The sequence below is a fragment of the Chlorocebus sabaeus genome, chromosome 3, assembly GCF_047675955.1.
Source record: "Chlorocebus sabaeus isolate Y175 chromosome 3, mChlSab1.0.hap1, whole genome shotgun sequence".
Taxonomy (NCBI): domain Eukaryota; kingdom Metazoa; phylum Chordata; class Mammalia; order Primates; family Cercopithecidae; genus Chlorocebus; species Chlorocebus sabaeus.
In genome coordinates, this window is record NC_132906.1 from 82,553,011 (window position 1) to 82,580,146 (window position 27,136).

The window sequence follows — 27,136 nt, forward strand, 5'->3', positions numbered from 1 at the left end:
TTGAAGTTGAGATGGTTTATGCTATTGTTGCCATCTTCTGTAATTTCAGGAACAACAAGCGAAGACCAGAACAAAGCACTATGAGATTATTTCCTCACCTTTGTTGAATAAATCCCTCATCATGAATAGGAGAATAACTAAGAATTCTCAGAAATAATCTGACCAGCCAAGTATACCATCCACCATGCTCAAAGCTAATGACATTGAAAGAGCTGTAGGCAGGCCACAGCCATCTCTAACCCTATCACCTTGCTGCCAATCAAGTCATTGGGCCCTGCTATCCAAACAGTAACTTTTAAAAGGAAATAATGCTAATCTGGTGTCTAGAAATGTAAACATTACAAAATGAAATGTAGCTTGGTTCCCTTTGAGTGGTCAATGTAGGGAATGAATGCATATTGAGTGGGCCTCGTATACCAGGCACTTCATGATGCTTCTTGTGTCATCCTTTGAAGAATAGTATGAACCAGATATTATTATCCCCATTCTATCTGTGAAATGGCTCTGAGAGGTGAAATAACTCACTCAAAGGTACACTGCCAGTAAATGAGAGTGCAACGGCTTGAACTCACACGCAGCTGAGCCAAAAACCCATGCTCTTAACATGAGGTTTAAATGGGGAATCTGGGTAATATACCTTGAAATGTATATTATCAGGACTCATCATTTATGTTTGAACCTCTTTGTTAAAATTGTTAGTTCCAGTAAATAATCCTATGTATGTAGTTCTCTCAATGAAGCTCTTTCACATACATGATCCATTTGATCCTTATTCTTGCATGAAATAGTAAAGACCAGGGAGAATTTCTTCTGCTTTGATAGGCACGTGGCCTGTCTGAGCCCAATCAAAGACCACCAGGTGCAAAACTATAGTCGGATGAAGTCAGATTTATTGGCTCATTGCAAGGAGAGAAGACTGAGGCCAGAGGAATCCTGGGATGCCTCAGCAAAGGTAAAGTTTGAAGACTTAGGGGAGGGGTGGCGTGTAGGTGAAATTTAAAGGAAAGAGTATTTTGACAGGTTCAAGGCAGACAGGGCTGTGAGTACAGGTCCACATCAGGTCTGGGGGTCTATGTCCTTGGAGACTACAGAGTTAATATAGATGCAGACTGCACACCCAGAAACCCTTTAAGGGAAGCTCTGCACCCAGGTTGGAAATAGACAAGTTCAGATGCTTCACTCCTGATGATTTCAAACAGCAAAGCTTCTGAGAGTCAATGCTTTTCCAGAAGGAGGCCTCTCAGTAAGAAAGCAGCAAGCACCCAAAGACAGGGGTTGTTTGGCCTGATATGACATCAGTGTGTCCTTGGAGGACATGTTTCCTGCTCCCTCAGCTGCCGTCTTTATCTGTACTCTCTCAGCCTGGTGGATGGCAGGGGACAGAAGTTTACTTTTTCAGTCTGAGATACTTTTTTAACTTATCAGACCATATCAGGACTAGAAACCTTCAAAATATTTATTTCCATGCAGGTGTTGGCATTTCAAACATTGTGACATTTCACAACAGATTTTGATGAGGATTTGCATAAGCATGCAAAGCAACTCACCTTTCTAACTTCTTCCAGTGGACTTCTCTATAAGAGTTGTTTTTTAAGAAAAGGGTTAAGCATCTACATATTTTTGAAGGCTCCTGGGTTAGTCCATTCTTATTTCATAGAGGAGAAATTAACCAAAGCAAGGACAACTACCGATAGTGACAGGAGGCAGCCAAATGCCTAGGCAGATAGGGCAGGTCCCCAGTGAAACCCCACCTTCAAGCCAAAAACAGCCTGAAAGCTGAAAGACTGGATTGCTGGTCGCAGATGAAGTCTGCAACCCAGAGTGAGAACTTCTGTTCCTGTTTGCCCACCCTTTCCCGATTGATTCTTTCTGAATTATGCCTTTTAACCAACCAAATGTTGCCTTTTCCAGTACTACCTACAGCCTGCCCCTTCTCCATTCTGAGCCCATAAAAAGCCCCAGACTCAGCCATATTAGGGGAACTTTCCCACCTTTGGGTAGGGGGACCACCCCGGTGTCCCCTCTCCATGAAAGTTGTTTCATCATTCAATAACCCTGCCTTGCTAACGCTTTGATTGTCAGTGCATCCTCATTTTTCTTGGGTGTAAGACAAGAACTGGGGAACCAGTGCGTAAGCCTGACTGGGCCCTGGCAGGCTGAATGGGCAGGCTGTCTCCTGCAGCAGGTAGTGTGGTTGAGTGAGGCCTGGGTGGGGTGTTGCATCTTGCAAAATGACTGAGAAGAAAATTCTGTGTCACTACCATTATTTTAATCAGAAGCAACTGAGGCATGGAGTAATTAACAGATTCATCCCAGGTTCCAGGTAACTAACGGAAGGATTGGAGTTGTTTGTATCTAATTGGTTTGCTGGAACTTAAAAATAAAAGACACATGCCAGTGAAGTTAACCCTACCACAGCTCTCACACACCTGTTCCTATGCTTTTTCTACCCTGTCATCTTGTTTGCAAGGTCTGCAGTTTCCTAGGCCAGTACTGTGAAAGTTATCATCTGTATGCTTTGTCAGAAAATTCTAGAAATGAGCAGTTTTGATATTCTTCAAGACAAATCTCGAGTCTAGCCATCATAATTAATGCTATCAAAATTTAACTGCTGAGACATAATTGTTTTAAAAAGGTGGATAAAAGTAGAATTTAAATCAAGAGAGAACATTTTCTCAAACACTTATCACAAGTGGGAAGAAGAAAACTTTACTGGTCTTTGGGAAGTGCCACCTATTTAAAAATAAATGATTAGAAATGTAGGACACTCAGGCAGTTTTGATAAACAATGTAACTGATTAAAAGTACTTGAACTAGTCAGAAAATAAGTGATTGCCCAGGTGTGGTGATTCATGCTTATAATCCCAGCACTTTGGGAGGCTGAAGCAGGAGTTCAAGACCAGCCTGGGCAACATAGGGAGAACTCGTCTCCACTAAAAAAGAAAAAAATTAGCCCAGCATGGGGACACATGCCTGTGGTCCCAGCTACTCAGGAGGCTGAGACAAGAAGAATGCTTGAGCCCAGGAGGTTGAGGCTACAGTGGGCTGAGATCGCACCACCGCACTCCAGCCTGAGTGACAGAACGAGATCCTGTCTACCTGCCACCCCCACCAAAAAAAATCAATGTATAAATCTGAAATTATTTCTGGGTCATTTAATTATAGGATAGAAACAAGAAAAGTGAAGGGTTTTTCCCCCCTTCAGTTATTTATCAAATATTTTGATATACCAAGCTCCGGTCCAGGACTTTCTATGTCTTTTCTCATGTAAACCTCTCAATAATTCTGTGAAAAAGGTAGTTATATTCCCCATTTTACAGACAAGGAAGCCAAGGCGCTGAAAATTAAGTGACTTGCTCTATTAGTTCCCTAGGGCTGTCATGACAAGGCCCCACAGACTGGGTGGTTTCAAATGACAGAAATGCATTCTCTTGCAGTTCTGGAGGCTGGACATATGAGATCAAGGTATTGGCAGGGGCCACGCTACCCTAGAAGCCTCTAAAGGAGAATTCTTCCTTGTCTCTTCCAGTTTTGAGTGGCCTCTGGTATTCCTTGGCTTGTAGAAGCATCACTCTAATCTCTGCCTCTGGTGTCATCAACCCAGAATGTGGGGGGATATGAGTCAGGATGGACTTTGGCTTTGAAAAGCTATATCCTGTTTTAAAGAGACTGCTTAGGGAGGGAGGCTCACTAATCCAAAAGATAGGCACTTGTGTGGAAATGTGTGACACTAAAGGTGGAAGCCAACAGGAAGAGGATGAAGAGAGAAATGGAGATCTGTGATGTTATTGCAGGAGGTCAGTACTGCCTGCATGGTTGAGTGGGGGAAATGAGTGATGTATCTCAAAATACAAATCCCCGGCCGGGCGCAGTGGCTCACGCCTGGAATCCTAGCACTTTGGGAGGCCAAGGCGGGTGGATCATGAGGTCAGGAGATCGAGACCATCCTGGTTAACACGGTGAAACCCCGTCTCTACTAAAAATACAAAAAAAGTAGCCAGTCGCGGTGGCGGGCGCCTGTGGTCCCAGCTACTTGGGAGGCTGAGGCAGGAGAATGGCGTGAATCCGGGAGGCAGAGCTTGCAGTGAGCCGAGATTACACCACAGCACTCCAGAATGGGCAACAGAGCGAGACTCTGTCTCAAAAAAAAAAAAAAAAAAAAAAAAAAAGAATACAAATCCCCAAATTGGCACCAATGCAACATAAAGTGCCTAGAGGGATGCTCCAGTGATGTCAACACCTGCTGGGTGTCGTCTTTTGGCAGCACCTCTGTTAAGACTCTGGCTTGCCATGCTGATGTTTTAATTCCCCAAGAATAGTCTAGAAGAGGAAGGTAGATGCTATGTAGGTCTATGGGGGAAATTGGGTTTCTGAGATGCCATCACAAAATTTCCCATTCCATGTGCTCTTTTTACAATGTGATGTGAACATGCCTCCCATGGAGAAGTGAGGTCTGTGTTCCCTCCCCTGGAATCTGAATGGACCTGTGATGACGGCGGGAGATACTTTGTGACTGCCAAAGCTAGGTCAGAAAAAGTGACATAGCTTCTGTTTGACTCTCTTGGAACTCAGCCACCATGCTGTGAGGAAGCCTAAGCAGCCACATGGAGAGGCCACGTGTTGGCATTCCGGGTCTCAGCCCCAGATGAGCTCACAGCCAGTAGCACAAACTGCCAGACATGAGTGACCAAGACCACAGATGATTCCAGACCCCAGTTTTTGTGCCACCCCAGCTCACATGGCATGGAGTAAGAGAGGAGCTATTGGGGATGAATCCAGCCCAACTTGCAGACACATGAGTGTATTAATCAGGATAACAATGGTTGACCAAATATCTGGGCACCCCATGACCTACCTACTCAAGTTGACATATAAAATGAACCATCACAGGCCAGGTGAGGTGGCTCATACCTGTACTCCCAACACTTTGGGAGGCTGAGGTGGGTGGATCACCTGAGGTCAGGAGTTCAAGACCAGCCTGGCCAACATGGCAAAACCCCACCTGTACTAAAAATACAAAAATTAGCCAGGCATGGTGATATGCTTCTGTTATTCCAGCTACTTGGGAGGCTGAGGCAGGAGAATCACTTGAACCTGGGAGGTAGAAGTTGCAGTGAGCCAAGATTGTGCCACTGCATTCCAGCCTGAGCCAAAAAGTGAGACTCTATCTGAAAAAACAAAACAAAACAAAACCATCACAGTAAGGAAATTAAACTGTCATTTTAGGCCACTAAGTTTTGGAGTAATAACAACTGGAATAAACTCTTTTTTTTTTTTTTAGACGGAGTCTCACTCTGTGGTCCAGGCTAGAATGGACTGGCACAGTCTCAGCTCACTGCAACCTCTGCCTCCCGGGTTCAAGTGATTCTTCTGCTTCAGCCTCCCGAGTAGCTGGGATTACAGGCTTGAGCCACCATGACTGGCTACTTTTTTTTTTTTTTTTTTTTTTGAGACAGTCTCGCTCTGTCCCCCAGGCTGGAGTGCAGTGGTGCAATCTTGACTCACTGCAAGTTCTCCTGGGTTCATGCCATTCTCCTGCCTCATCCTCCTGAGTAGCTGGGACTATAGGCGCTTGCCACTGCGCCTGGCTAATTTTTTGTATTTTTAGTAGAGACAGGGTTTCACTATGTTGGCCAGGCTGATCTCAAACTCCTGACCTCAGGTGATCCACCTGCCTCAGCCTCCCAAAGTGCTGGGATTACAGGTGTGAGCCACTGCACAAACTATTTCTAATCCACAACTGGAAGTGTGTTGGTAAAGTGAAAATAACAGCAACTGTGGGAGAAAGTGGCTGTACAGCCAATTTCTGAAAGCCAAAGCAGCAATGGCTGTGCAGGTGCAATTAGATTTGAATCAAATGCTTCAGGAAGGCATGTTTCCAGAAGCTAAGTAAATATCTCAAGAGGATAGGTAGGTGCTCAGCTCTCAGAAATGCAATTTCGATTGTGATTCCAGGGAGGGAAAAGACGGGCAGGCACCTAAAGTAATAAAATCAGGAAGTTTGCCATTAAACAAATATATTTAAAAGATTTACCCAAAAGACAAAAATATGACTTGCCCCAGGACAATATGAAAGGGACCATTTGCAAGAATGGTGTCAGGAAAAATAAGCAGAGATCCGTCCGTTCTTCCTTTTTTCTTCCCTCCCTCCCTCTCTTCCCTCCTTTCCCTTCCTTTTTCTTTTAGTTATTGCAAATCCCAGATCTATCATTTTACCTTTACAGATTTAGTATGTATTTCTATCTTAAAAAATACACATATTCTATGTAATAATAGCATTATCATGACAAATTTAATATTTATTTATGGTCTCAGAAATGTCATTTTGCAGTTTTTTTTTGTTTTGTTTTTCTTAACATTAGGAATCAAAAAAGGCAAATTTTGGTTAGATTCAGGTGGAACTGCCTGTTTTTTTTTTCTTTTGGCAAGGACACTTCCTGGGAGACACAATGTACTTTATGCAGCATCACAGTGGGAAACACGTATCTGGGTGTCCCACTCTTAATGATTGTGAAATTGGTCAGTGGGGCCAGGCACAGTGGCTCGTGCCTGTAATCCCAGCACTTTGGGAGGCCGAGGTGGTCAGATCACTTGAGGTCAGGAGTTCGAGATCAACCTGGCCAACATGGTGAAACCCTGTCTCTACTAAAAATACAAAAATTAGCCGGGCATGGTGGTGTGTGCCTGTAATTCCAGTTATTTAGGAGGCTGAGGCAGGAGAATCGCTTGAACCCACGAGGCAGAGGTTGCAGTGAGCAGAGATTGCGTTATTGCACTCCAGCCTGGGGGACAGAGCAAGGTCCGTCTCAAAAGACAAAAGAAGAAATTGGTCAGTGGGTTCAGCTGGTGACAGCCTGGTCCTTCCAGCGCGGTTTCCCATCAACCTTTCATCTAATGATTTTATTTATTGCTGATCTCTGCTTGAATCAATTGGTTCACTGGGGATGAGAAAAAAAAAGGATGATTTCCTAATTCCCATTCTTTCAATATGTATTAGCTATAATTAGTCTGCAAGGAAGAGGCTCCCTCATCAGCTATAGCTGTTTGCTAATCACGTAATCACAATAGGCCTGCGGAATCCAGTTTTCCAAAGGGCATCAGACTGGTCCACTTAGGAAAGCTTTAGGGACAAGATGAGAAATATAGACCTTGTAGGAGTCTAAGAATGAAAACATTAATTAGATTGCAATAATTAGATGCAATAAATATTCTTTTTAAAAACACAAATTAGATTGCAAGGTAGGTACCGTATACCCAGCTCCTACTATACTCTAGATCAGTGCTACCCATTGGAAATATCAAGTGAGCTCCAAAGCAAGCCATAGATATAATTTTAAATTTAGTAGCCACATTAAAAAGTGAAAAAGAGGGGAAAATAATTTTATGTTTTATTTAACCCAATATATCTAAATATATCAACATATAATCAGTATAAACATTACTGAGATCTCACGTTAATCTTTCATGCCAGGTCTTCAAAATCCAGCATATCTTTTACATTTATAGCACATCTTGATGTGGACTGGCCATGTTTGTTGTGGTCACTAGCCATATGTGGTGAGTGGTTACCTTACTGGACAGGACGGCTGTAGACATTTTATTATATTAACTTGAACCTTCACAACAACCTTGCAAATTAAACATTACCTGCTTTTTAAAAAAATTTTTTTTTGAGACAGAGTCTTCCTCTGTCACCCAGGCTGGAGTGCAATGGCGCGATCTCTGCTCACTGCAACCTCCGCCTCCTGGGTTCAAGCAATTCTCCTGTCTCAGCCTCTTGAGTAACTGGAACTACAGGCACATGCCACCAGGCCCGGCTAATTTTTGTATTTTTGCCATATTGGTCAGGCTGGTCTGGAACTCCTGACCTCAGGTGATCTACCCACTTTGGCCTCACAAAGTGCTGGGATTACAGGCATGAGCTACTGCACCGGCCTTTTTTTTTTTTTAATATGAAGAAGTTGAGAGTTGGAGAGGTAGAACTTCTTGTAATATGACCGCTGAATGCTGCAACTGGGGCTTAGCCAACTGTATGAATGTGCAGAGGTGCCTACATCTGTTCCCATCTGGACCTCTTAATATACAGAAGCCTTATTTCCTCTTTTGTAGGGCCAAACTCCACCTGATTTGGGGCCCTATCTCGTTTCTTCTCAAGAACCTTCTCTCTCCAGTTTAAGTCCAGCTTCTCCCTCAGTGGCTTCTGTGCCGAATTTTATTTAGCACCTCTCATTCCCCCACCACCCACCTCCGGCCCGTGACTAGTTGACTGACTCCTTATCATTACTCTTAACTGTCCACATTTCTCCAGCCCCCCTGCCACTTGGCTGCACAGAGCCACCTTCATTTCGACGCTGACACCTGGGATGATCTCTTGACTTCTCTGCTCATATCCTCTTAGCCTCTCTCCAATTCTTTTCCCACCAGCAGCCAAGTGACCTTGTCAAAACCTCACTAACTTGGATCATGTCACTGACCTGCTTTGGATTGTCCCCCAGTTTAAGGTAAACACCACGTGGTCTGTGAACCCTGTATGAGCTGACTCATCACCAAGGCCAGCCTTCTCAAGCACCCTCCCCGGCCTCCTCGGACTTCAGCTTTCCCACAGCACAGCCTGTGCAGATGCTGTTGCTTCGGTGTGGTCCAGGTTTTCTCAACCCTGGGACTACTGATGTTTTAGGCCAGGTGATTTTTGTGGGGGGTTGTCCTGTGCATATTCCATGTACAGCAGCAGCCTCTCTCTCCCCCATCACTTTCCAATGAGTTTTAACAATCAAAAATATCCCCAGGCCTTGCCGAATGCCTCCCTGCCCCAAAGGGCAAGAAATTCCCTGGTTGAGAACAGCCAGCCTGGAGCGACCTTCCTCTTCTCTGCCTGTCAATCTCCATCCAGAAGCCACCTTCCCAGGGCGCCCTTTCCTGACTCTCCAGGTTAGAGCAGGCCTCCCTCCTCAGCTACTATTCATGCGACTCTTTGATCATTGTTTTCTCACTGGACTGTCCACTGGTGTCCTCTTCCACCCACTTTAGTATTCAGACAGCCGAAGAAAGTATCTGGTACATAGCACTTAGTATGTGTTGAGTGAATGGGGAATAAAGGTATCTAAGGCCAGATCTGTGTACTCCCAACAGAGCCTCTCTTTCCAAAGTCCAGCCTATCACTTACGGAGGGTCTACTGGGCTCTCTAAGTTATGGCTATGAGAGATCTTCTTATCCCCACTGTACAGATCGGAAACTGGGGCCTGAGCAATGCTCAATGCCTTACCTGTGATACTGCAGGGGGAGACACCAAGGTCCAAGTCTGGGTTTTCTCACCCCAAAGTCCAGGCAGGTTGGGTGTGAATATGGACATAGATGTCCAGTGCTTTGGTGGAGGGCTCAGTCTTCTGTTCCGATATTTTGTCAGTAATTTGAAATAAAATGTGAAGAATGGCTGGGCACAGTGGCTCATGCCTGTAATCCCAGCACTTTGTGAGACCAGGGCAGGCGGGTCACTTGAGCCCAGGAATTCAAGACCAGCCTGGGCAACGTGGCAAAACCCTGTCTCTACAAAAAATATAAAAATTATCCAGGCATGGTGGTGCATGCCTGTAGTCCCAGCTACTCAGGAGGCTGAGGTGGGAGAATCACTTGAACCCGGGAGGCAGAGGTTGCAGTGAGCCAAGATCGCACCACTGCACTCCAGCCTGGGTGACAGAGTGAGACCCTGTCTCAAAAAAAAAAAAAAAAAAAAAAAAAAAAAAAAAAAAAAAAAAAAAAAAAAGAGAAAGAACATCTGTAAGCAGTGTGACAGGATGAGAACCTCAAGGGGCCCTGTCAAGGCCTGTAGGCTACGCCTGACAGGATGAACTTGGGAGAGAAACAAATGTAAGCCTGCGCTTAAATTTTTAAAAATCCAAACAAGAACAGGGAAGAAGTGCTGCATTTTCACATGTGCTACGTAAGTTAAACCACCCAACAAACCAACACCCAGCTCCAAGCCTCTTTCCAGGTTTGCTGATGTTTGCTATCGAGGAAGAGAAGGATGATGAGATTTCTCAAACTTCTGACTTCCCCATGTTTGTTTTGACACCTGCCTCCCAACTGTCATTAGCGATAAAAACATTAAAAGAGTAAAAGACTCCAAATAAGAGAAGAACTGCGAGGCGGCCTTCCACTTCAGTCTCATTGGAAAGGAAATCCAAGAAACAAAGAGGGTGGCTGCCTTAAGATGGAAAAAGAAGAAAAGGGAGCCAGTGTGGTATGCTTCCAAAATCTGCGCAGATCAAAGACTTCCTGAAATATCAATCAAATTAATCACTGTGTTCTCTGGAAAGAAAACAGCTACGATGGAAATGCTGGAAGCTGAAGCAGTGAAAGCTAAGGGAATTTGTCGGTAGGCAGGGGTCCAGATTTGCATAACTTGATTTGGCACTAGTTTTAGAATCGGTAGGAAAAAAAAGAGGATCCTGAAGGGGCTTTTGTAAGAAACATCATTTTTTGATTACTCTCAATAGACAAGTACTGTTTCAAAAAAAGAAGTTTGCTTTAAAAAAAAATCAACAAAGCATATAGTGCATCTATCGTAGGACAAGTGAAGCACTATAGGAACATAAATAAGAGGAAGATGGTCTTAGCCACTGAAGAGAGTTATAAATTATTACTGTTGTTTTGGGACCATTTAAGAAATATTTGAAGGCCAGGTGTGGTGGCTCACGCCTGTAATCCCAGCACTTTGGGAAGACGAGGTGGATGGATCACTTGAGGTCATGAGTTCGAGACCAGCCTGGCCAACATGGTGAAACCCCATCTCTACTAAAAATACAAAAATTAGCCAGGCGTGTTGGTGCACGCCTGTAATCCCAGCTACTCGGGAAGCTGAGGCAGGAGAATCGCTTGAACCTGGGAGGCGGAGGCTGCAGTGAGCTGAGATGGTGCCACTGCACTCCAGCCTGGGAGACAGAGTAAGACTCCATCTCAAAAAAAAAAAAAAAAAAAAAGAAAAAAGGAAATACTTTACACACAGCACTTTATTTCTTGATATATTTCAACCAGCAGAAGTTACAATTACTGACTTAAACACTACACAGATCTGCCCCCAAAATGTGAGTCCAGAGAATCAAATTCCTCTCAGTGTGGATCTATTCACTCTGTTCTCTGAACTTGGAAAACGCTGTAGTGCAATTCTATGAAATGGTCCCCACGTCAAATAGAAGCCACATAAAAGATGATATGGTCACTTTGATTTCATTTTAGGGTAAAGGAGGATATAAAGTTCACTACTTGAAAATCATCGATTAAGAAAGCAATTTGACATTTTCATGCTAGTTTGTGTAATAATTTTACTGCATAAGAAATTACAGAGATTGCATAAATCATTAGGTCAACAGCATACAGAGAAGAACAAAACAAAACATTGTTTGGATCAAATAACAGCAGGAACAACTCAATTCTTAAAAATACTACAAATTCCCAGAATGTGGCTCCATTTGAGAGAAAATTTTGCATTTTCTGGATAATGTCTGTAGTTTCATTAAGCAAAATGGAAAACGGCTTTTCAGTTAAAAACACTAAAAAGCAACTTACACAGATGTGTTGCCCTCTTCACCTTGGATGTAACAAAAATAAAGATGTGAGGCTGCCTGCTTTTGCCTAAAGCATGGCCTGAACTTTCAACTGATAGTAATTGTTTATGTAAAATATTACATTACATAACCTCCTATGTATTGAAATTGCACAAGTCAGAGCATCCAAAAACTACTGCAGAAGTCATTTTCTTCCTATGGGGAAAAGCATATAGATATAGATATACTACATGTTACAATTTCCATTCCTCATTCGATTTGCCCTATTCAAAACATAAAAATACAAATAAATATTTCCTTACAAAGTTCACAGTATATTGTTTTAAAAAAAGATAAAAAAACAAGAATCTTAATTTGCTTTGTCATTAAATAAAAATGCTAATATATAGACACGTTCAATATTTATACAAATTGTAGGGGTCAGTCTATCCTTTCTTGGTCATAATTGAAGTTTAATAGTGCTAGTCCATACACGACAAGGCTCAGATCCCAAATGAAAGTTCAATTCTATTAAAAGTTGCTCAAGATAATTTTTTCTCTTTTTCTGTTTAATTAAAAAAAGACAATTTTGGAATTTTAGAATTACATTTGAGTTGTCTGAAAAAATACAATTTCAATGAAAAATCATATCAAGCATTCAAGAGTATATTGCTGGTGCTATAATCTTTTTGCATGTCTTTGTTTTCATAGAAAAAATCAATAAGATAACATGTCTAAGACTTTTAAATGGTTAAATGTCACCACATACTATTAATGATATGCCTCATGCACACACACACTCAAACTCAAAACATGAAGGAAAAAGGATCAGACGTCTTTCTTTTGCATTAGTTCTAGCTTTCTTCTTAGCAGACCATAGTTCTCCTTAGTTCCTGATGCCGTGGGGTCAAGCTGCAAGGAGATTTCATAGTGTTTCTTGGCCAAGTCTAGATGTCCCCAGCGATGATAAAGCACAGCTGAAATAGCAGGAGATAAATTTCACTGGGAATGCTTCTGAGTAACGTGCCGAATTCCTACCCTCTTGGACAAAGAAATATTACCGATCCTATGCAAACAGCTTTCAAAAGTCAATTGTATGAAACAATATTGTTTGTACTGAAAACTTTATTTATTGTAATCACACTCCCTGATGATTATCCATTTACTGCCAGTTACTCCCAGGGCTCTTCATAGCACTAGACAGGATACATCTGCCTATAGGAACATTATTACATAAAGAAGTAAGAAGAAGAGTACATGCAATGTCTCAGTGCTGCCATGAAATTTCCAGGAAGCAAGGCTGGGTATGGGAGGTGGGGGTGACGGATGCTAGGCGCTGCCTAGAGCCTTGACTATGTAGAAGTTCAGCTGTTTATTTTAAATAGATATTTCCCCACACCATTTGGGGAGGTAAAAGCTTGTGTGGGGCCATTTGGAAATAAGGCCTCTAATATCAAAATGATAGTTACAATAAACCTAATCATTAGGATGATTAGCCTCTGATCATGACAGTGATTTTGTTAGTAAAACTAACTTTCTATATAGGCAGAAGAGCACCTGTGGATGCTTGTTGGCTTTTGTGAAGAGAAGCTTCAGAGTTGGTAGAGAACGGCTTAGGTCCAAAAACATTTCTGTGGGCATTCTAAACATCACCATGCTATGCTCTAAACATCTTAACCATGGAGACATAAAAGGGTGCAAGAAATGACTTCTAGGGAATAAATGGTTATAAATGCATTTTAGCCAAGGCATAAGAGGATATAAGAAAGCAGAAGACCAGGCTGGAAGGGGAAGGTCTACTCTGTAAGAAGGAAGGAAAAGGAGGTAAGTTCAATGGCAAGCTTCCAAAGAACATACGATTCATTTACTAAGATAACCCTTCGTAACCATAGCCTCATTCTCTTGATCCGATCTCACCCTTCTCAGTTTAACACAAAGAAGGACAATCTGAGTTTCATCATGAGAAGGTGATAAACAGAGTGGGCAACTTTAGGGCTGTTCTGGTCATGCAATTAAGATTTGGAAGTGTGGCTATCACTTTGCTATCTTTAATGTAATAACAGAATCACACTGTAAAGCCAGGTTAGCTTTGAAAAAACTACTCTCCCAACATTAATTTTATAGACATGCACCCACTTCATTAAAGTAACAGAATTTCAACACAATTCAAGTTGAACATTTTTCTTACCCAAATTACCATGGTAACTTGCAGCATTTGGATTTGCTTTAATTGCCTTGAGGAATAAAGCTTCAGATTCCTAAAAAATGAGAAATATAAAAAGGAAGATATTTATTGTACATGAAGCAAAAGCAGTTCCCAGTTTTATCACCTATGGTTTTCAAACTTTTAACCACCTCCTTTTGTATCACTGCATTTCTCTAGAAACACTCAGAAGGCCCAGGGGGGCCACGCTCTGCCAGAGAGAGGCTGACAAGGGGCAGCGGGAGGGAGCGGTGGCCGCAGAGAGGGGACGAACATGTTTGTGAGTGCCACCACCTGCCTCCCTGCAGTGGTTGGACTTCTGCAATGTTATGCAAGTCACCCAGGTCAGGGTGCGTGATGAAGACAGGAGGCCCAGGGAACAGGAGAGGGCTGAGCCATGGAGCACGCCCATGCCAATGCCATTTCCAGAGCTCCCAGGGTAAGAGTTGAGGCTCATTTCCTCTCCCCCAAGAACCTACAACACTCTGGGCAGCCCAGAAGCAGCCCCATCCAACTGGAAACAATGAGCAGAAAAGAGGAAGGAATGGCCACCTGTCAACTACATTGTCACAGTACCGGACATGACCATGACCAAATGCCCCTGATGGGGGTGAACTGATTCTTGTACAACCTTGTATTTCTTCCAAGTCATCCTCACTTCCAGCCTGGCCACTAAGAGGCAGGGCAAAGTGTCTTCCTACCCTGATCACTGCTGAGAACTGCTGGCTGGATGGCCCCTTCTACCACAATGCTGAGAAATAAAGATGCCTAACCTGTTTTTACTGACATGTGTCCCGGGGGTGCTGTTCACTCCATCCACCTTCACATTCCTTAAGGGCAGCATGCTTTAATCAGTATCACATGCTGGGCATGGTGGCTCATGCCTGTAATTCCAACACTTTGGGAGGCCAAGGTAGGCAGATCACTTGAAGTCAGGAGTTTGAGACCAGCCTGGCCAACATGGTGAAAACCCGTCTCCACTAAAAATACAAAAATTAGCCGGGTGTGGTGGTGCGTGCCTGTAGTCCCAGCTACTCGGGAGGCTGAGGCAGGAGAATTGCTCCAACCCAAGAGGTGGAGGTTGCAGTGAGCTGAGACTGCACCACTGCACTCCAGCCTGGGCAAGAGAGCGAGACACTGCCTTTAAAAAAAAAATCGGTATCACACACTGAGCTTAACCAACCAAATCTGTTGGTGTGGGGATAGTTCTAGTGCCTTCTACCTGGGTCATACATGAATTTTTCCAGGTGGGCTTCCCACATCTGGGACTGTGCATTTTATAATGTGCAAGACCACCAGTTCCTTTGCCCTGTTACGGCCTGTGGTACCCCTGATAAATCGGCTGGGAAATGTGGGGGAACCATCTCTAAAACCATGACCTTTTGGACAGAGCTGGCAGAGAAATATTTATATTTTAGAAATGTCATCCAAGAGGGACTTAAGAAAGACATCAGGATAACATATGGGATGTCAGTTCAAAGTCAGTGTCTACATTCCAAGTTTCAGGGGCTGAAACTCCTTCCAAGAGGGTTAAGACTCTGGCCATATCAGGAAGGCTGCAGAAAGTAAGTCAAATGGGTTGTGTAGCTTTGCAGGGGTTTCGGAGTTGCTGGGCTATTTCTGATGATTTTCAAACATTTCCATTTAAAACCTAAAACTTGAGACACAGGAAGGTCAGGGAACCAAATCTACTCAAAAATGCTTCCCTACCTGTAAATGAAGTAGTGTTAACTGGAGAGAAATGGCTTAGGGATAAAAAGTTAGGAGTTTTCTAGTGTTGCTAAATTCATTTATTTATTCAGCTAAGTTCTCAGATGCCTGTGAGGACGAACATCATTCAGGACATTGAGGAGTCAGCAGTTTGGGGGACACAGTGGTGCTGAAGACAGGGAAGGGCTCAGATCTGACAACTTGTTAGAGGGCTACTGCTCTCAGCAGGGCTGGGCCCAAACTCTGCAGGGTGAGGAGGAGGCTGGTGTGAAGGAACAGGGATGAGGAAGAACAGGCAGAGAGCACTGGGCCAGGGGGACAAGGGAGGAAAAATGAGTCAAGATTTCCAAGCCAGGGCAACAGAAACATGACAGCATGTGGACAAAAGAAGGGGTGTCAGGAGGAAGGGTTGGTTTGAGAGGAGGTGCGGGTGGGCCGGTCTGGCTCTATTCAAGTCATGGGGGCAGCCCCTGGGCCTGTACCTGGGCCTGGGAGTGGGGTTGGCTGGGCCTCTTTAGAACGAAGCATCTGTGAGTATTCAAAGCCCATGAAATGTTCATCTATTAAATCAGGGCTTCTAATGGCCTCATTCAGGAAAGCAGTGAACTGTTTATAAATTGATCTTCTGTGGAGGTCTCCGGATGTGTAAAGACCCAGGCAATGAGCCGATTTTTGCCAATGAACCAATAAACCCACATTTAGAGTTGGGGATATTTTTTTCTCAATAGAAAGGGGAAAAATAATGTATTATTTTCTAAAGCATATTAGACAAAATGTAATTAACAAAGGCGTAGGACTTGAGAAAGCCAGCCTTGCAAATTGTGTCTCTAGGTAGGAACAAGCGCTAGTCTCTACGTCTAGGTGAGGAAGCCCGGGTGGGTGGAGGTTATTTCAGCCACAGCAGCCACCCAAGAATACTCTGGGACACAGGGGCCACTGTGCCTCTGCTAGAATAGGAAGGGTAACATGGGTGATCTGATGTGAAGTTGAAACCGTGACTCACACAGGAAGAGAGTTATTCTCTATTCTCCCTCCTTCCTTCTGATTGCATCGGGCTGAAGTCTGCGCTTGGTGGTGGTGTGTGGGCCCTACCCTCTAACACACCTGCCAATCTCTCCTTGAAGCTAAGAGAGCTCAGAGCCTTGGCCAGCAATAGCATCTAGCTGGGATTTAGTATGATTATTTAACTTTCAGTTACCCTATATTTATAGTAATGATGCATTGTTTCTCATTTAAATATATTCGTGTTAAAAATCTATTTAAATAAAAATGTCAAGTAAATAAGGTAACATCTAGATGTGGCAAGAAAAAAAAATCATAAAGGTGTGACATAAATGTCTGGAGCTTAGGAAACTGACTTTATCAACATAACCTACACTTAAACTACCGGGTCATTGGAATTAGCACTACAAAAAAAGAAATCAGTACGAGAAGCAATAATTTAGCACTGCAAAACATTACTTTTCTATTTTTGCTTTACCACATTAGCTTGAAATTGGAAATTAAATGGCAAGAAGTAACATAAATTTTAATACATTTTTTTTTTTTTTTTTTGAGACGGAGTCTTGCTCTGTCACCCAGATTGGAGTGCAGTGGCACGATCTCTGCTCACTGCAAACTCCGCCTCCCAGGTTCACACCATTCTGCTGCCTCAGCCTCCCGAGTAGCTGGGACTACAGGCGTCTGTTTTAATACATTTTAATGATCCCTAGAGATCCACTGAATGATTGACTGCTCACTATACATACATATATATATGCATATACACATTAACCATTTGATAGTTGCAAATTATGTTGTTGTGCATTTTTTTGTATCACCTTGTCAAGAGGTTGGGCAGATCACTATCTCCATTTTATAGATGAACAAACTGAGTCCCAGAGAGGCCGACTGCTGTTAGGTTTTAAAAAGGGCTGCTTAGATAGGATAAAAAGGTGCTTAGAGCCACGCAGATAGAACAAGAACACTCCCTCTGCCTATCAACACCTCAAAATAGGTTCTGGAAGCCTGAACATTTCAGGGTCAAATGAGAGATGCATGCGATCATTTTACAATTACTTAACTGGGTGCTTTGTAACTGCCTGACAGCAATGGAGGTACAGAACCGGGACTGAAGGCTCGGCTCCAACCTCAAGAAGCCTCCAGGCTCTCTGAGGAGATTTACCAAGTGCATGATAAAGAAAACACACGCGCTTGGGTAAAAAGTGAGTTGTCGGGCAGCAGACACCTGCCCTGCCATCAAGATAGCAGGGCTGAAGGGTCTGTTGACCCAGCCCTGCAAGTCACCACCATATCCCCTCTTCTCTGGAACATCCTGCCCAGTGCTCTGCAAGGAAACAGACCCTTTCAGTCCATCCTGAAACAAGCAGTGCCAGGGATGCAGCTGACCATTAGCAACCGGTATCATGTTTGCATTACAAGAGGAAAACCTAAACAGTTGTTTAAAATTCAAACCCTTAATAAAAAAAATACATGGAATGCTTGCTTGGTGGCTGATGCCAGGGCTCAGGAAGTCACATCATATTCCCCCAACTTGGTAGCTCCTGAAGGTCTCATCGTGAGTTCTGTGTTTCAGATTTCACCTTCTGTTTCCTTACGTTAGGCCCAGCGCCTTGGCCTTGATAATTAAAATGCAAAATGTGTAGAGAAAGAGGAAGCTGATTTCTTCATTCTGCTTTACAGAGTATTTTCTAGTTTATTTGGGGGTTGGGGGAAGAACAACGTGAACTGGAAGCCAAACAAACTCTGGGTTCTGTCCCCTTAATAGAAATTCCAGCAGTTTACAGATTGTGTGATGACAGAAAAATCAATACGATTATATAAGCCAAGTCTTCAAGAAGACTCGCTATAGCTGGGTCACTGGAGGAGAACTGAGACTTGGGACCTGTCCCAGGCTGACAGATGGCTGGAAAGGTCATTAGAAGGGAAACCTGTAAACCTCACCTCCTTCCCCTCCTACACAAGTAGATTCATAAAAAATAAAACTAAACCCTCTTCAAAAAGCTATTTCTAGAGCAAAACTTAGAAATTTTAAAAATGTATAATAAAGCTATTCAACTCCCCAACATTATAAAACTAGAGAAATGCATGAAATTATCTTACCATTGTTATAGAAAATTATACTAATAATGACATGTATTAAACAGAAAAAGAGAAGTGAGTAACACTGGACCGATGTTAGCTAGTTGCTGCCTTTAGGTCTTATACATAGGCTGAGTGATCAAAATAAGATATAGCCCCTGATTCTGAAATAAAGTATTTATCTTAAGAAACGACTAAGGCACTACTTCTGTGATATGTGTGTTCAACACCCAGGATGCTAGGTAAAAATGTATATTCCCTGACCTGACCTAATCCACGAAGCCAATCCCTTGTAGGGAGAATCTGGGCATCTCTGCTTTAACAAGCTTCCTCAGTGATTCTGATAGACAAAATTAAAGTTTACAACCAGTCCCCTTCAACACACAGGGAGTTATGCACAGCCTATTCCTGCTCCACTCTGGCTGCCAACTGGAGCAAAGATGTAGTATCTTGTGGTTTTTTTGTTGGTCAGAAAACTCTGGGCCTTGCTGGTGGCCTGTATAACTCAGATAAAGAAAAACCTGGAAGCAGGAAGAACCAGTCAGGCATCCTCCATGGGTCGCTGATTCTTTTGTGCAGAAGATGGGACCTGCAGATAAAACCCAGAGCTCCAGCCCATGTGCAAGTGACAAAGTCAAACCCCATTGTGCCGGGGCAGGACAGGGGCACCTCCGGGGATGCACTGTGGCTGCCCCGAGTCCTCTCGCACCAGCCTGCCCGGCCTCTGAGGCCAACCATTCCACAGTTCCCTGCCTGCTCCTGCCCCTTCCTTGGGCTTCTCTTCCTCTCTCCACGTGTGAACAATGGTGGTTAATTCTGATGAGAAAGGACACTGGGTTTGGCCCCCACACTGCTGTCTTTGAAGCAACTTTTCCAGGAAACAAACTGGCCAAGCCGCATTGGTGCACCGCTGCCACTGTTTTGGCCCGATTCCTAATTTAACTGGGCAGAAGTAACACTTACGGCTTCTGTCAGATGCTGGCATTAACTGCAAGAACTCACAGCCTGCGGTTTACGCACCTTGTATTTCTGGGATTTCCCCAGCACGTTTGCCAACGAGAACATGAGAGAGTGATCATTAGGTATTAATTCCAGTGCCTCTCTTCCAACTGCTTCAGCTTGGGCTAAATTACCTGGGAGTAAAACATGGAAAAATAAAAGACATGTTAATGTTGTACTCGCATTTTAGCCTCTAACTAACAGGGTTTATGTGCACAGCACATGACAATTATGAATAAACTACTGAAGAAAATCTATGTAGATCATGTAATACATACCCACATACAAATACACACACGACCTTATCAGTGGCAAAGCCACTGCGATTCAGCACATTTCTGACACAACATATAAACAGCTTTTGATTAACTTTTGTAAAACCATCTAAAACCTAGTTTTAATTTTTCCTCAGATACCAGTTACACCCAAACAAATCTGCAAAATAAGAAGATGACAGTAACACTTTCATAACTGAGAATTTATCACATTGAAGTATACATTCTGTATTTTCCCTAGAAACAAGCATGTATCTGCTCTATACCATGCAGATGATCAAATTAACACCATCATTAACATATTTTTATTGACACATAACTACATATTGATGGGGTGCATGTGATATTTTGATACATGCATACAATGTGTAGTGATCAAATCAGGGTATTTAAGACAACTATCACCTCAAATATTGATCATTTCTTTACGTTAGGAACATTTCAAATCTTCTTTTTTGAAATATATCATAAAGTGTTAACTACAGTCACCCTACTGTGCAATGGAACACTAGAACTGACTCCTTCTATCTGTGTGTGTACCCATTAACCAACCTATCTTTGTCCCTGCCCCGTTCCCAGACCCTAATAACTACTGTTCTGCTCTCTAGCTCCACAACGTCCATTTTTTCAGATCCCCCATGCGTGAGAGCACGTGATATTTGCCTTTCTATTCCTAACACCATCATTTCTTAAAAGACATTTGGAGTTTTAAAGTGAAGGAGGCAGAGTAACTCCTCATCAATTGAATCTGGTCTGCTCGGGGATAGGAAACCAGATCTTCAAGTCAATTAGCATCATATAAAAAGAAAGAATCCATGGCTCTGAGTGTAGACTGAGGGGGATCGTTTTAGTGAAGTCCCTTAACTTGGGGCATGGACCTAGCACTATCCATGTCATTAGCCCCAAGGCCATTCTTGCTCACTTCTGGGTGCTTCCAGCGCCCTAAAGGATGGCCAATGGCAGATAACAGGCTTCAGAAGAAACAAGATACTGTCATACCTCTCCCCCATTACTCAACACCAGTTCTAGATGAAGTGTGACTTTCCCAGAATTCACATTCCGGTATGTCTACAGAAATTCCATTTTCTTTCCTCTCTCTTTTTTTTTTTTCTTGAGATGGAGTTTTGCTCTTGTTGCCCAGGCTGGAGTGCAATGGCGCTATCTTGGCTCACTGCAACCTCCACCTCCCGGGTTCAAGCAATTCTCCTGCCTCAGCCTCCCGAGTAGCTGGGATTACAGGCATGTGCCACCATACCCAGCTAATTTTATATTTTTAGTAGAGATGGGGTTTCTCCATGTTGGTCAGGCTGGTCTCGAACTCCCGACCTCAGGTGATCTGCCTGCCTCGGGCTCCCAAAATGCTGGGATTACAGGTATGAGTAACTGTGCCTAGCCTAGAAATTCCATTTTCCAGAAGAATAGACATTTTTGTAATAGAAAATATTTAACTTCATATTTTTTTTTAAAACTCAGGGGGAAAAAAAGCACAATAATCTCTATTTCCTAAGTCTTTAGTGGCACTTTACTGTGGAGCCATGTCCTGAGATTTGTTCCATCCACCTCTCTGTACCTGTATTGTCGAGGAGTATAATCATGTTGTTCCAGGCTAGGCTGTGCTCTGGTTTCAGCACGGTGGCATTTCTCCACGCGTTCAAGGCATCCACGTGGCGATTGAGATCTGCATACTGAAAATAAAGCACACCAAAAAATTAGTATTCCAAGTTTCCTGCTTCCTCGTTCCAAGACATTATGAAACAAAAGAAAAAGCCCAACAAACAAAAATAAAAAACCAACCTAACTTTAATTTATGTAGCTTCTAGTTTTTCATATCAACTCACTGAATCCTCAAAACAATACCAATGAAGTAAATACTATTGTTATCCCCATTTTACAGATGAAGGAACTAAGGCACAAGGAAATGAACTTGCCCAAAGTTATAGACTAGAAACGGTAAAGCAGGAATAAGAACCAGGTCCAAACCTGTAATGTCTCATTTCCTGTTATTTAGTGATTTTAGGAATCAAATCATATTTCAGACTGCTGAAATACTGAAGCAAGCCACATCATTAGTCTTTTTCACTAAAGACTTCATAAGTTCATTGTTGATAAAGTATTACTTAGAATAGTAAACAAAATGTTTCTCATGATCAAAAGCTATGTGTCCAATTCACCTTCTGAAGGGTAGTCTCGGGGCCTCTTCCTGCCTGCGTCTAACGTAAATACAAAAACAGGAGCATATCAGACATACTTTGTTAAATGCTTGGAAAAGTCTCCTATGGTAAGGTAAAACCTCTTGGCACTTTCAAGTTTGTTTGCTTCATTTAGGAAGGAGAAAAATACCTGTTGCTTTCTTATTTTTTATAATTTCAACTTTTATTATTATTATTATTATTTTTGAGATAGAGTCTCGCACTGTTGCCCAGGCTAGAGTGCAATGGTGCGATCTCAGCTCACTGCAACCTCCACCTCCCGAATTCACGTGATTCTCCTGCCTCAGCCTTCCGAGTAGCTGGGATTACAGGTGCACACCACCATGCCTGGCAATTTTTTTTCTATTTTGAGTAGAGATGGGGTTTCACTATGTCGACCAGACTGGTCTTGAACTCCTGACCTTGTGATCCGCCAGCTTCAGCCTCTTAAAGTGCTGGGATTACAGGCAGGAGCTACCGCGCCAGGCCTATGTATGTATGTATGTATGTGTTTAGAAACAGAGTCTTGCTCTGTCGTCCAGGCTGGAGTGCAGTGGCATGATCTTGGCTCACTGCAACCTCTGCCTCCCAAGTTTGAACAATTCTCATGCCTCAGCCTCCTGAGCAGCTGGGATCACAGACACATGTCACCACGCCTGGCTGATTTTTCTATTTTCAGTAGAGATGGGGTTTCACGATGTTGCCCAGGCTGGTCTCAAATTACTGGCCTGCCTTGGCCTCCCCCAGTGCTGGGATTACAGGCATGAGCCACCACGCTCGGCCTTCAGCTTGTATTTTAGATTCAGAATGTACATGTGCAGGTTTGTTGCATGGGTAAATTGTGTGATGCTGAGGTTTGGGATATGAATGATCCTGTCATCCAGGTAGTGAGCACAGTACCCAATAGTTAGTGTTGCAGCCCTTGTTTGCCTCCCCGCCTCCCCACTCTAGTAGTCTCAAGTGTCTGTGGTTGCCATCTTTATGTATTAGTGCTCACTTATGAGAACATGCGGCATTCGGTTTTCTGTTCCTGCATTTATTTCCTTAGAATAGTGGCCTCCAGTGGCATCCATGTTGCTGCAAAGGACATGATTTTTTTTGTATGGTTGTGTCGTATTCCATGGTGTATATGTACCACATTTTCTTTCTCCAGTCTACAGTGGATGGGCACCTAGGTTGATTCTGTGTCTTTGCTATTGTGAATAGTGTTGTGATGAACATATATGAATGCATGTTTTTGCATATTTTTGGGTTTTTTTTGAGACGCAGTCTTGCTTTGTCACCTAGGCTGGAGTGCAATGGCACGATCGTGGCTCACTGCAACGTCCCCCTCCCTGGTTCAAGCAATTCTCTGTCTCAGCCTCCCAAGTAGCTGGGATTACAGGCACCCGCCACCATGCCCAGCTAATTTTTGTATTTTCAGTAGAGATGGGCTTTCACCGTCTTGGCCAGGCTAGTCTTGAACTCCTGACTTCGTGATCCACCTGCCTCAGGCTCCCAAAGTGCTGGGATTACAAGCGTGAGCCACCGCACCCGGTTGCATGTGTCTTTTTGGTGGAATGATTTCTTTTGGGTATATAACCAGTCATGAGATTACTGGGTCGAATGGCAGTTCTAAGTTCTTTGAGAAATCTCTAAACTGCTTTTCACAATGGCTGAACTAATTTATATACAGTGTCCAAGCATTCCTTTTTCTCCCACAGCCTTGCCAGTGACTGTTGTTTTTTCACTTTTTGATAATAGCTATTCTGACTGGTGTGAGATGGTATCTCAATTGTGGTTTTGATTTGCATTTTTCTAACGATTAGTGATGATGAGCATTTTCTCATGTTTGCTGGCTGCTTGTATGTCTTCTTTTGAGAAGTGTCTGGTCATGCCTTTTGCCCACTTTTTAATGGGGTTGTTTTTTGCTTGTTGATTTGTTACTTATAGATCTGGATATTGGATGCATAGTTTATGAATATTTTTTCCCACTCTGTAAGTCGTCTGTTTACTCTCTTGATAGTTTCTACTGCTGCGCAGAAACCTTTGGTTTAATTAGGTCAATTTTCATTTTTGTTGCAATTGTTTTTGAGGACTTAGTCACCAATTTTTTCCCAGGGCTGATGTCTAGAATACTGTTTCCTAGGTTTTCTTCCAGGATTTTTTTTTTTTTTTTTTTTTTTTTTTCTTTTAAAGACAGGGTCTTACTCTGTCATCCAGGCGGGAGTGCAGTGGTGTGATGTGGTGCAACCAGTGGCTCACTATGGCCTTGACCTCCTGGGATCAAGTGATCCTACCACCTCAGTCTCCCAGGTAGCTGGGACTACAGGCACACACCACCATGCCAAGATAATTTTTTTGGATTTTTTGTAGAGATGAAGTTTTGCCATGTTGCCCAGGCTGGTTTCAAACTCCTGGGCTCAAGCCATTCGCCTGCCTTGGCTCCCAAAGTGCTAGGATCACAGCTGTGAGCCACTGAGCTCAGCCTCTTCTAGGATTCTTGTAGTTTGAGGTCTTATATCTAAATTTTTAATCTATCTTGAGTTAATTTTTGTGTATTGTGAAAGGTAGGGGTCCAGTTTCACTCTTTTGTGTATGGCTAGCCAGCTATCCCAGCATGATTGACTAGGAAGCCCTCTCCCCATTGCTTTTTTAAAAAAAAAAATTGGTTGAAGACCACATGGCTGTAGGTGTGTGGCTTTATTTCTGGGTTCTGTATTCTGTTCCACTCATCTGTGTGTCTGTTTTTGCACCAGTACCATACTGTTTTGGTTACTGTAGCCTTATAGAATAGTTCGAAGTCAGGTAATGTGATGCCTCTGGCTTTATTCTTTATGCTGAGGATTGCTTTGGCTGCTCAGGTTCTTTTTTGGTTCAATATGAATTTAAGAATAGCTTTTTTCTAATTCTGTGAAAAATGACATTGGCAGTTTGATAGGAACAGTGTTGAATCTGTAGATTGCTTTGGGCAGTATGGCCATTTTAACAATATTGATTCTTCCAATCCATGGTCATGAAATGTTTTTCCATTTGTTTGTGTCACCTCTGATTTCTTTCAGCAGTGTTTTGTAGTTCTCTTTGTAGAGATCCTTCACCTCTTTGATTAGCTGAATTCCCAGGTATTTTACCCTTTTTATGGCTATTGTAAATGGGACTGCATTCTTGATTTGGCTCTCAGCTTGAATGTTATCAGTATATAGATATGTTTCTTACTTTTGTACACCGACTTTGTATCCTGAAACTTTACTGAAGTTGTTTATGAGTTCCAGGAGCCTTCTGGTAAAGCCTGCAGGGTTTTCTAGGTGTAGAATCACATGGTCCATGAAGATAGATAGCTTGACTTCTTCTTTTCCTATTTACATGCCTTTTATTTATTTTTCTTGCCCAATTGCTTTGGCTAGGACTTCCAATACCATGTTGAATAAGAGTGGTGACAGTGGGCATCCTTGCCTGGTTCCATTTCTCAAGGGGAATGCTTCCAGATTTTTGTTGCTTCTTTTGAGAGGGAATGTTAACATTGGTAACAGAATATAAAATGGCTAGCTCTCAATTTGCATAGTTAATAAAAGCACAGAGAGAGAGAAAGAAAGAGAGAAAGAGAGAGAGAGAGAGAGATGGATTTTTTTTACCAGGTGACCCTGTTGCCCTCTTATCTCAGTTCAAATGCACATTTTATTTGAGTGTACTTGATCCCTTTAACTCTGCAAAAAGTACCAATGATCACAATTTGTCAGAGTTTAAGACTGTTTCCGTACTTACTGGCAAGTCTGTCTTTTTTTTAGATGACAAAACCATTTTGACTTGTCCTATGCTACACAGCAAATAGATAGCATATTATGCAAGAAAAAGAAAGCTTTAATGGAATTATGGAAACACTTATGATCATCCATTTGCTAAAGATGTTGTCAGAATTTCCCATGAGACTCAGAAACTCAAGTTACAATATTTTTACCCCTTTAATGATGAAATGATAGGAAAAGTTCAGAAAATTAAAATAGTTTGGGATGCTTAATTATTCTAACACTTAATTATCTCTATTTGATGTTCTAGTGATCCCTCAGATCAATTCACTCCGCTGTAATATGCATTTGAGTCACTTGGACAAAATCCATGGTGACATTTGAACAACCAACATAACTTCATTTATCCAACATGACAAAATTCTTCACTACTATTTTTTAGTTTACTGTTATTACTACAATTATTATTGCTATTTATTGAAGAATAGACTGAATCAGATAAAATTTGGTTTCATTTTGTCTCAAACTCTACTCATCTTATAGCATCTACACAAAGGGAACAAACTTTCAGGGAGGCAGAGAAAAGTGGTGATTTAACCAAAACTGCTCATCCGAGAAGTAGACCGGTAACATCAGTTAACCAGCAGTCCTACGCCCACCCTTCTGTACTCTGCTCCGAGAAGCAGGGGCTGGGAGTCTGCAACTACATTTCCCAGGTTTCTTCACCCTTTGGTTCCTTTCTGTCAACAGGTGCCAGGTGGTGGGGAGAGGGGAGCAGTCCTTTCCTCCCACTCTCACTCTCTCCTTCCTTCCCCTGGCAGTGTCTCTGAAGTGACTACATCCCCTCCTCCACCGTCCCAGGGTGGAAGCAGTGGTCTGTCTCCCATGATCGCAGCTCTTGAGGCTGTGGTAGCTCCAGAGATTGGAACCTCTTGTGATTTCTTAAATCCTGGTAGTGCTACTTTCTCCTGTCTGTTCCCAAACCTATAGGATTCCCTTTAACCTCTGAGTTCATGTTACCATCCCATTTTTGCTCAACCAGCCTTCCAATGATAGTCTAACCAATTCCCCATATTAAGTCTTCTCTATCTAAAACACTTAGAATGGTTTCTGTTTTCTTGAACACATCCAGTCCTTCCATCATGCATTGTCTTCGGTAATCCCTCTAGCCACTATTACTGTAACTTTCTAAGATTAGTAATATGTCCCAGTAATCGCGCTCTTCCTGATTTCCTATTCCACAAGAGAACTTCCTTATATGCTTTCCATATTGGGGTCTAGAAATCAAAACAAATCTCTGTCTCCTGTTACTAGAGAGTGATTTCTTAAAATACCAACAATTAAAAAAAAAACCCTCTTAAGTTAGTAAGTTCTTATTTGCCAATATATAAATGGGTTGGTTGAGTTGTTAAAGAC

At 42.6% G+C, this 27,136-nt stretch overlaps 1 protein-coding gene across 5 annotated transcripts in view; it reads right to left on the reverse strand.

Moving 5' to 3' along the window:
• Positions 1-11,299: 11,299 nt before the first annotated feature.
• The window catches only part of TMTC4 (transmembrane O-mannosyltransferase targeting cadherins 4), a 70,126-nt gene continuing 54,289 nt past the window's right edge, over positions 11,300-27,136 (reverse strand). For all 5 annotated transcript variants that reach the window (XM_007960791.3, XM_007960797.3, XM_073014475.1 and 2 more), the window contains 4 exons: positions 21,380-21,494; positions 19,556-19,668; positions 13,730-13,799; positions 11,300-12,518 (listed from right to left, as the gene is read on the reverse strand). In XM_007960791.3, coding sequence (XP_007958982.2) covers positions 12,370-12,518; positions 13,730-13,799; positions 19,556-19,668; positions 21,380-21,494 — 447 coding nt within the window. In that variant the 3' untranslated portion in view covers positions 11,300-12,369. The remainder of the gene's footprint in view (positions 12,519-13,729; positions 13,800-19,555; positions 19,669-21,379; positions 21,495-27,136) is intronic.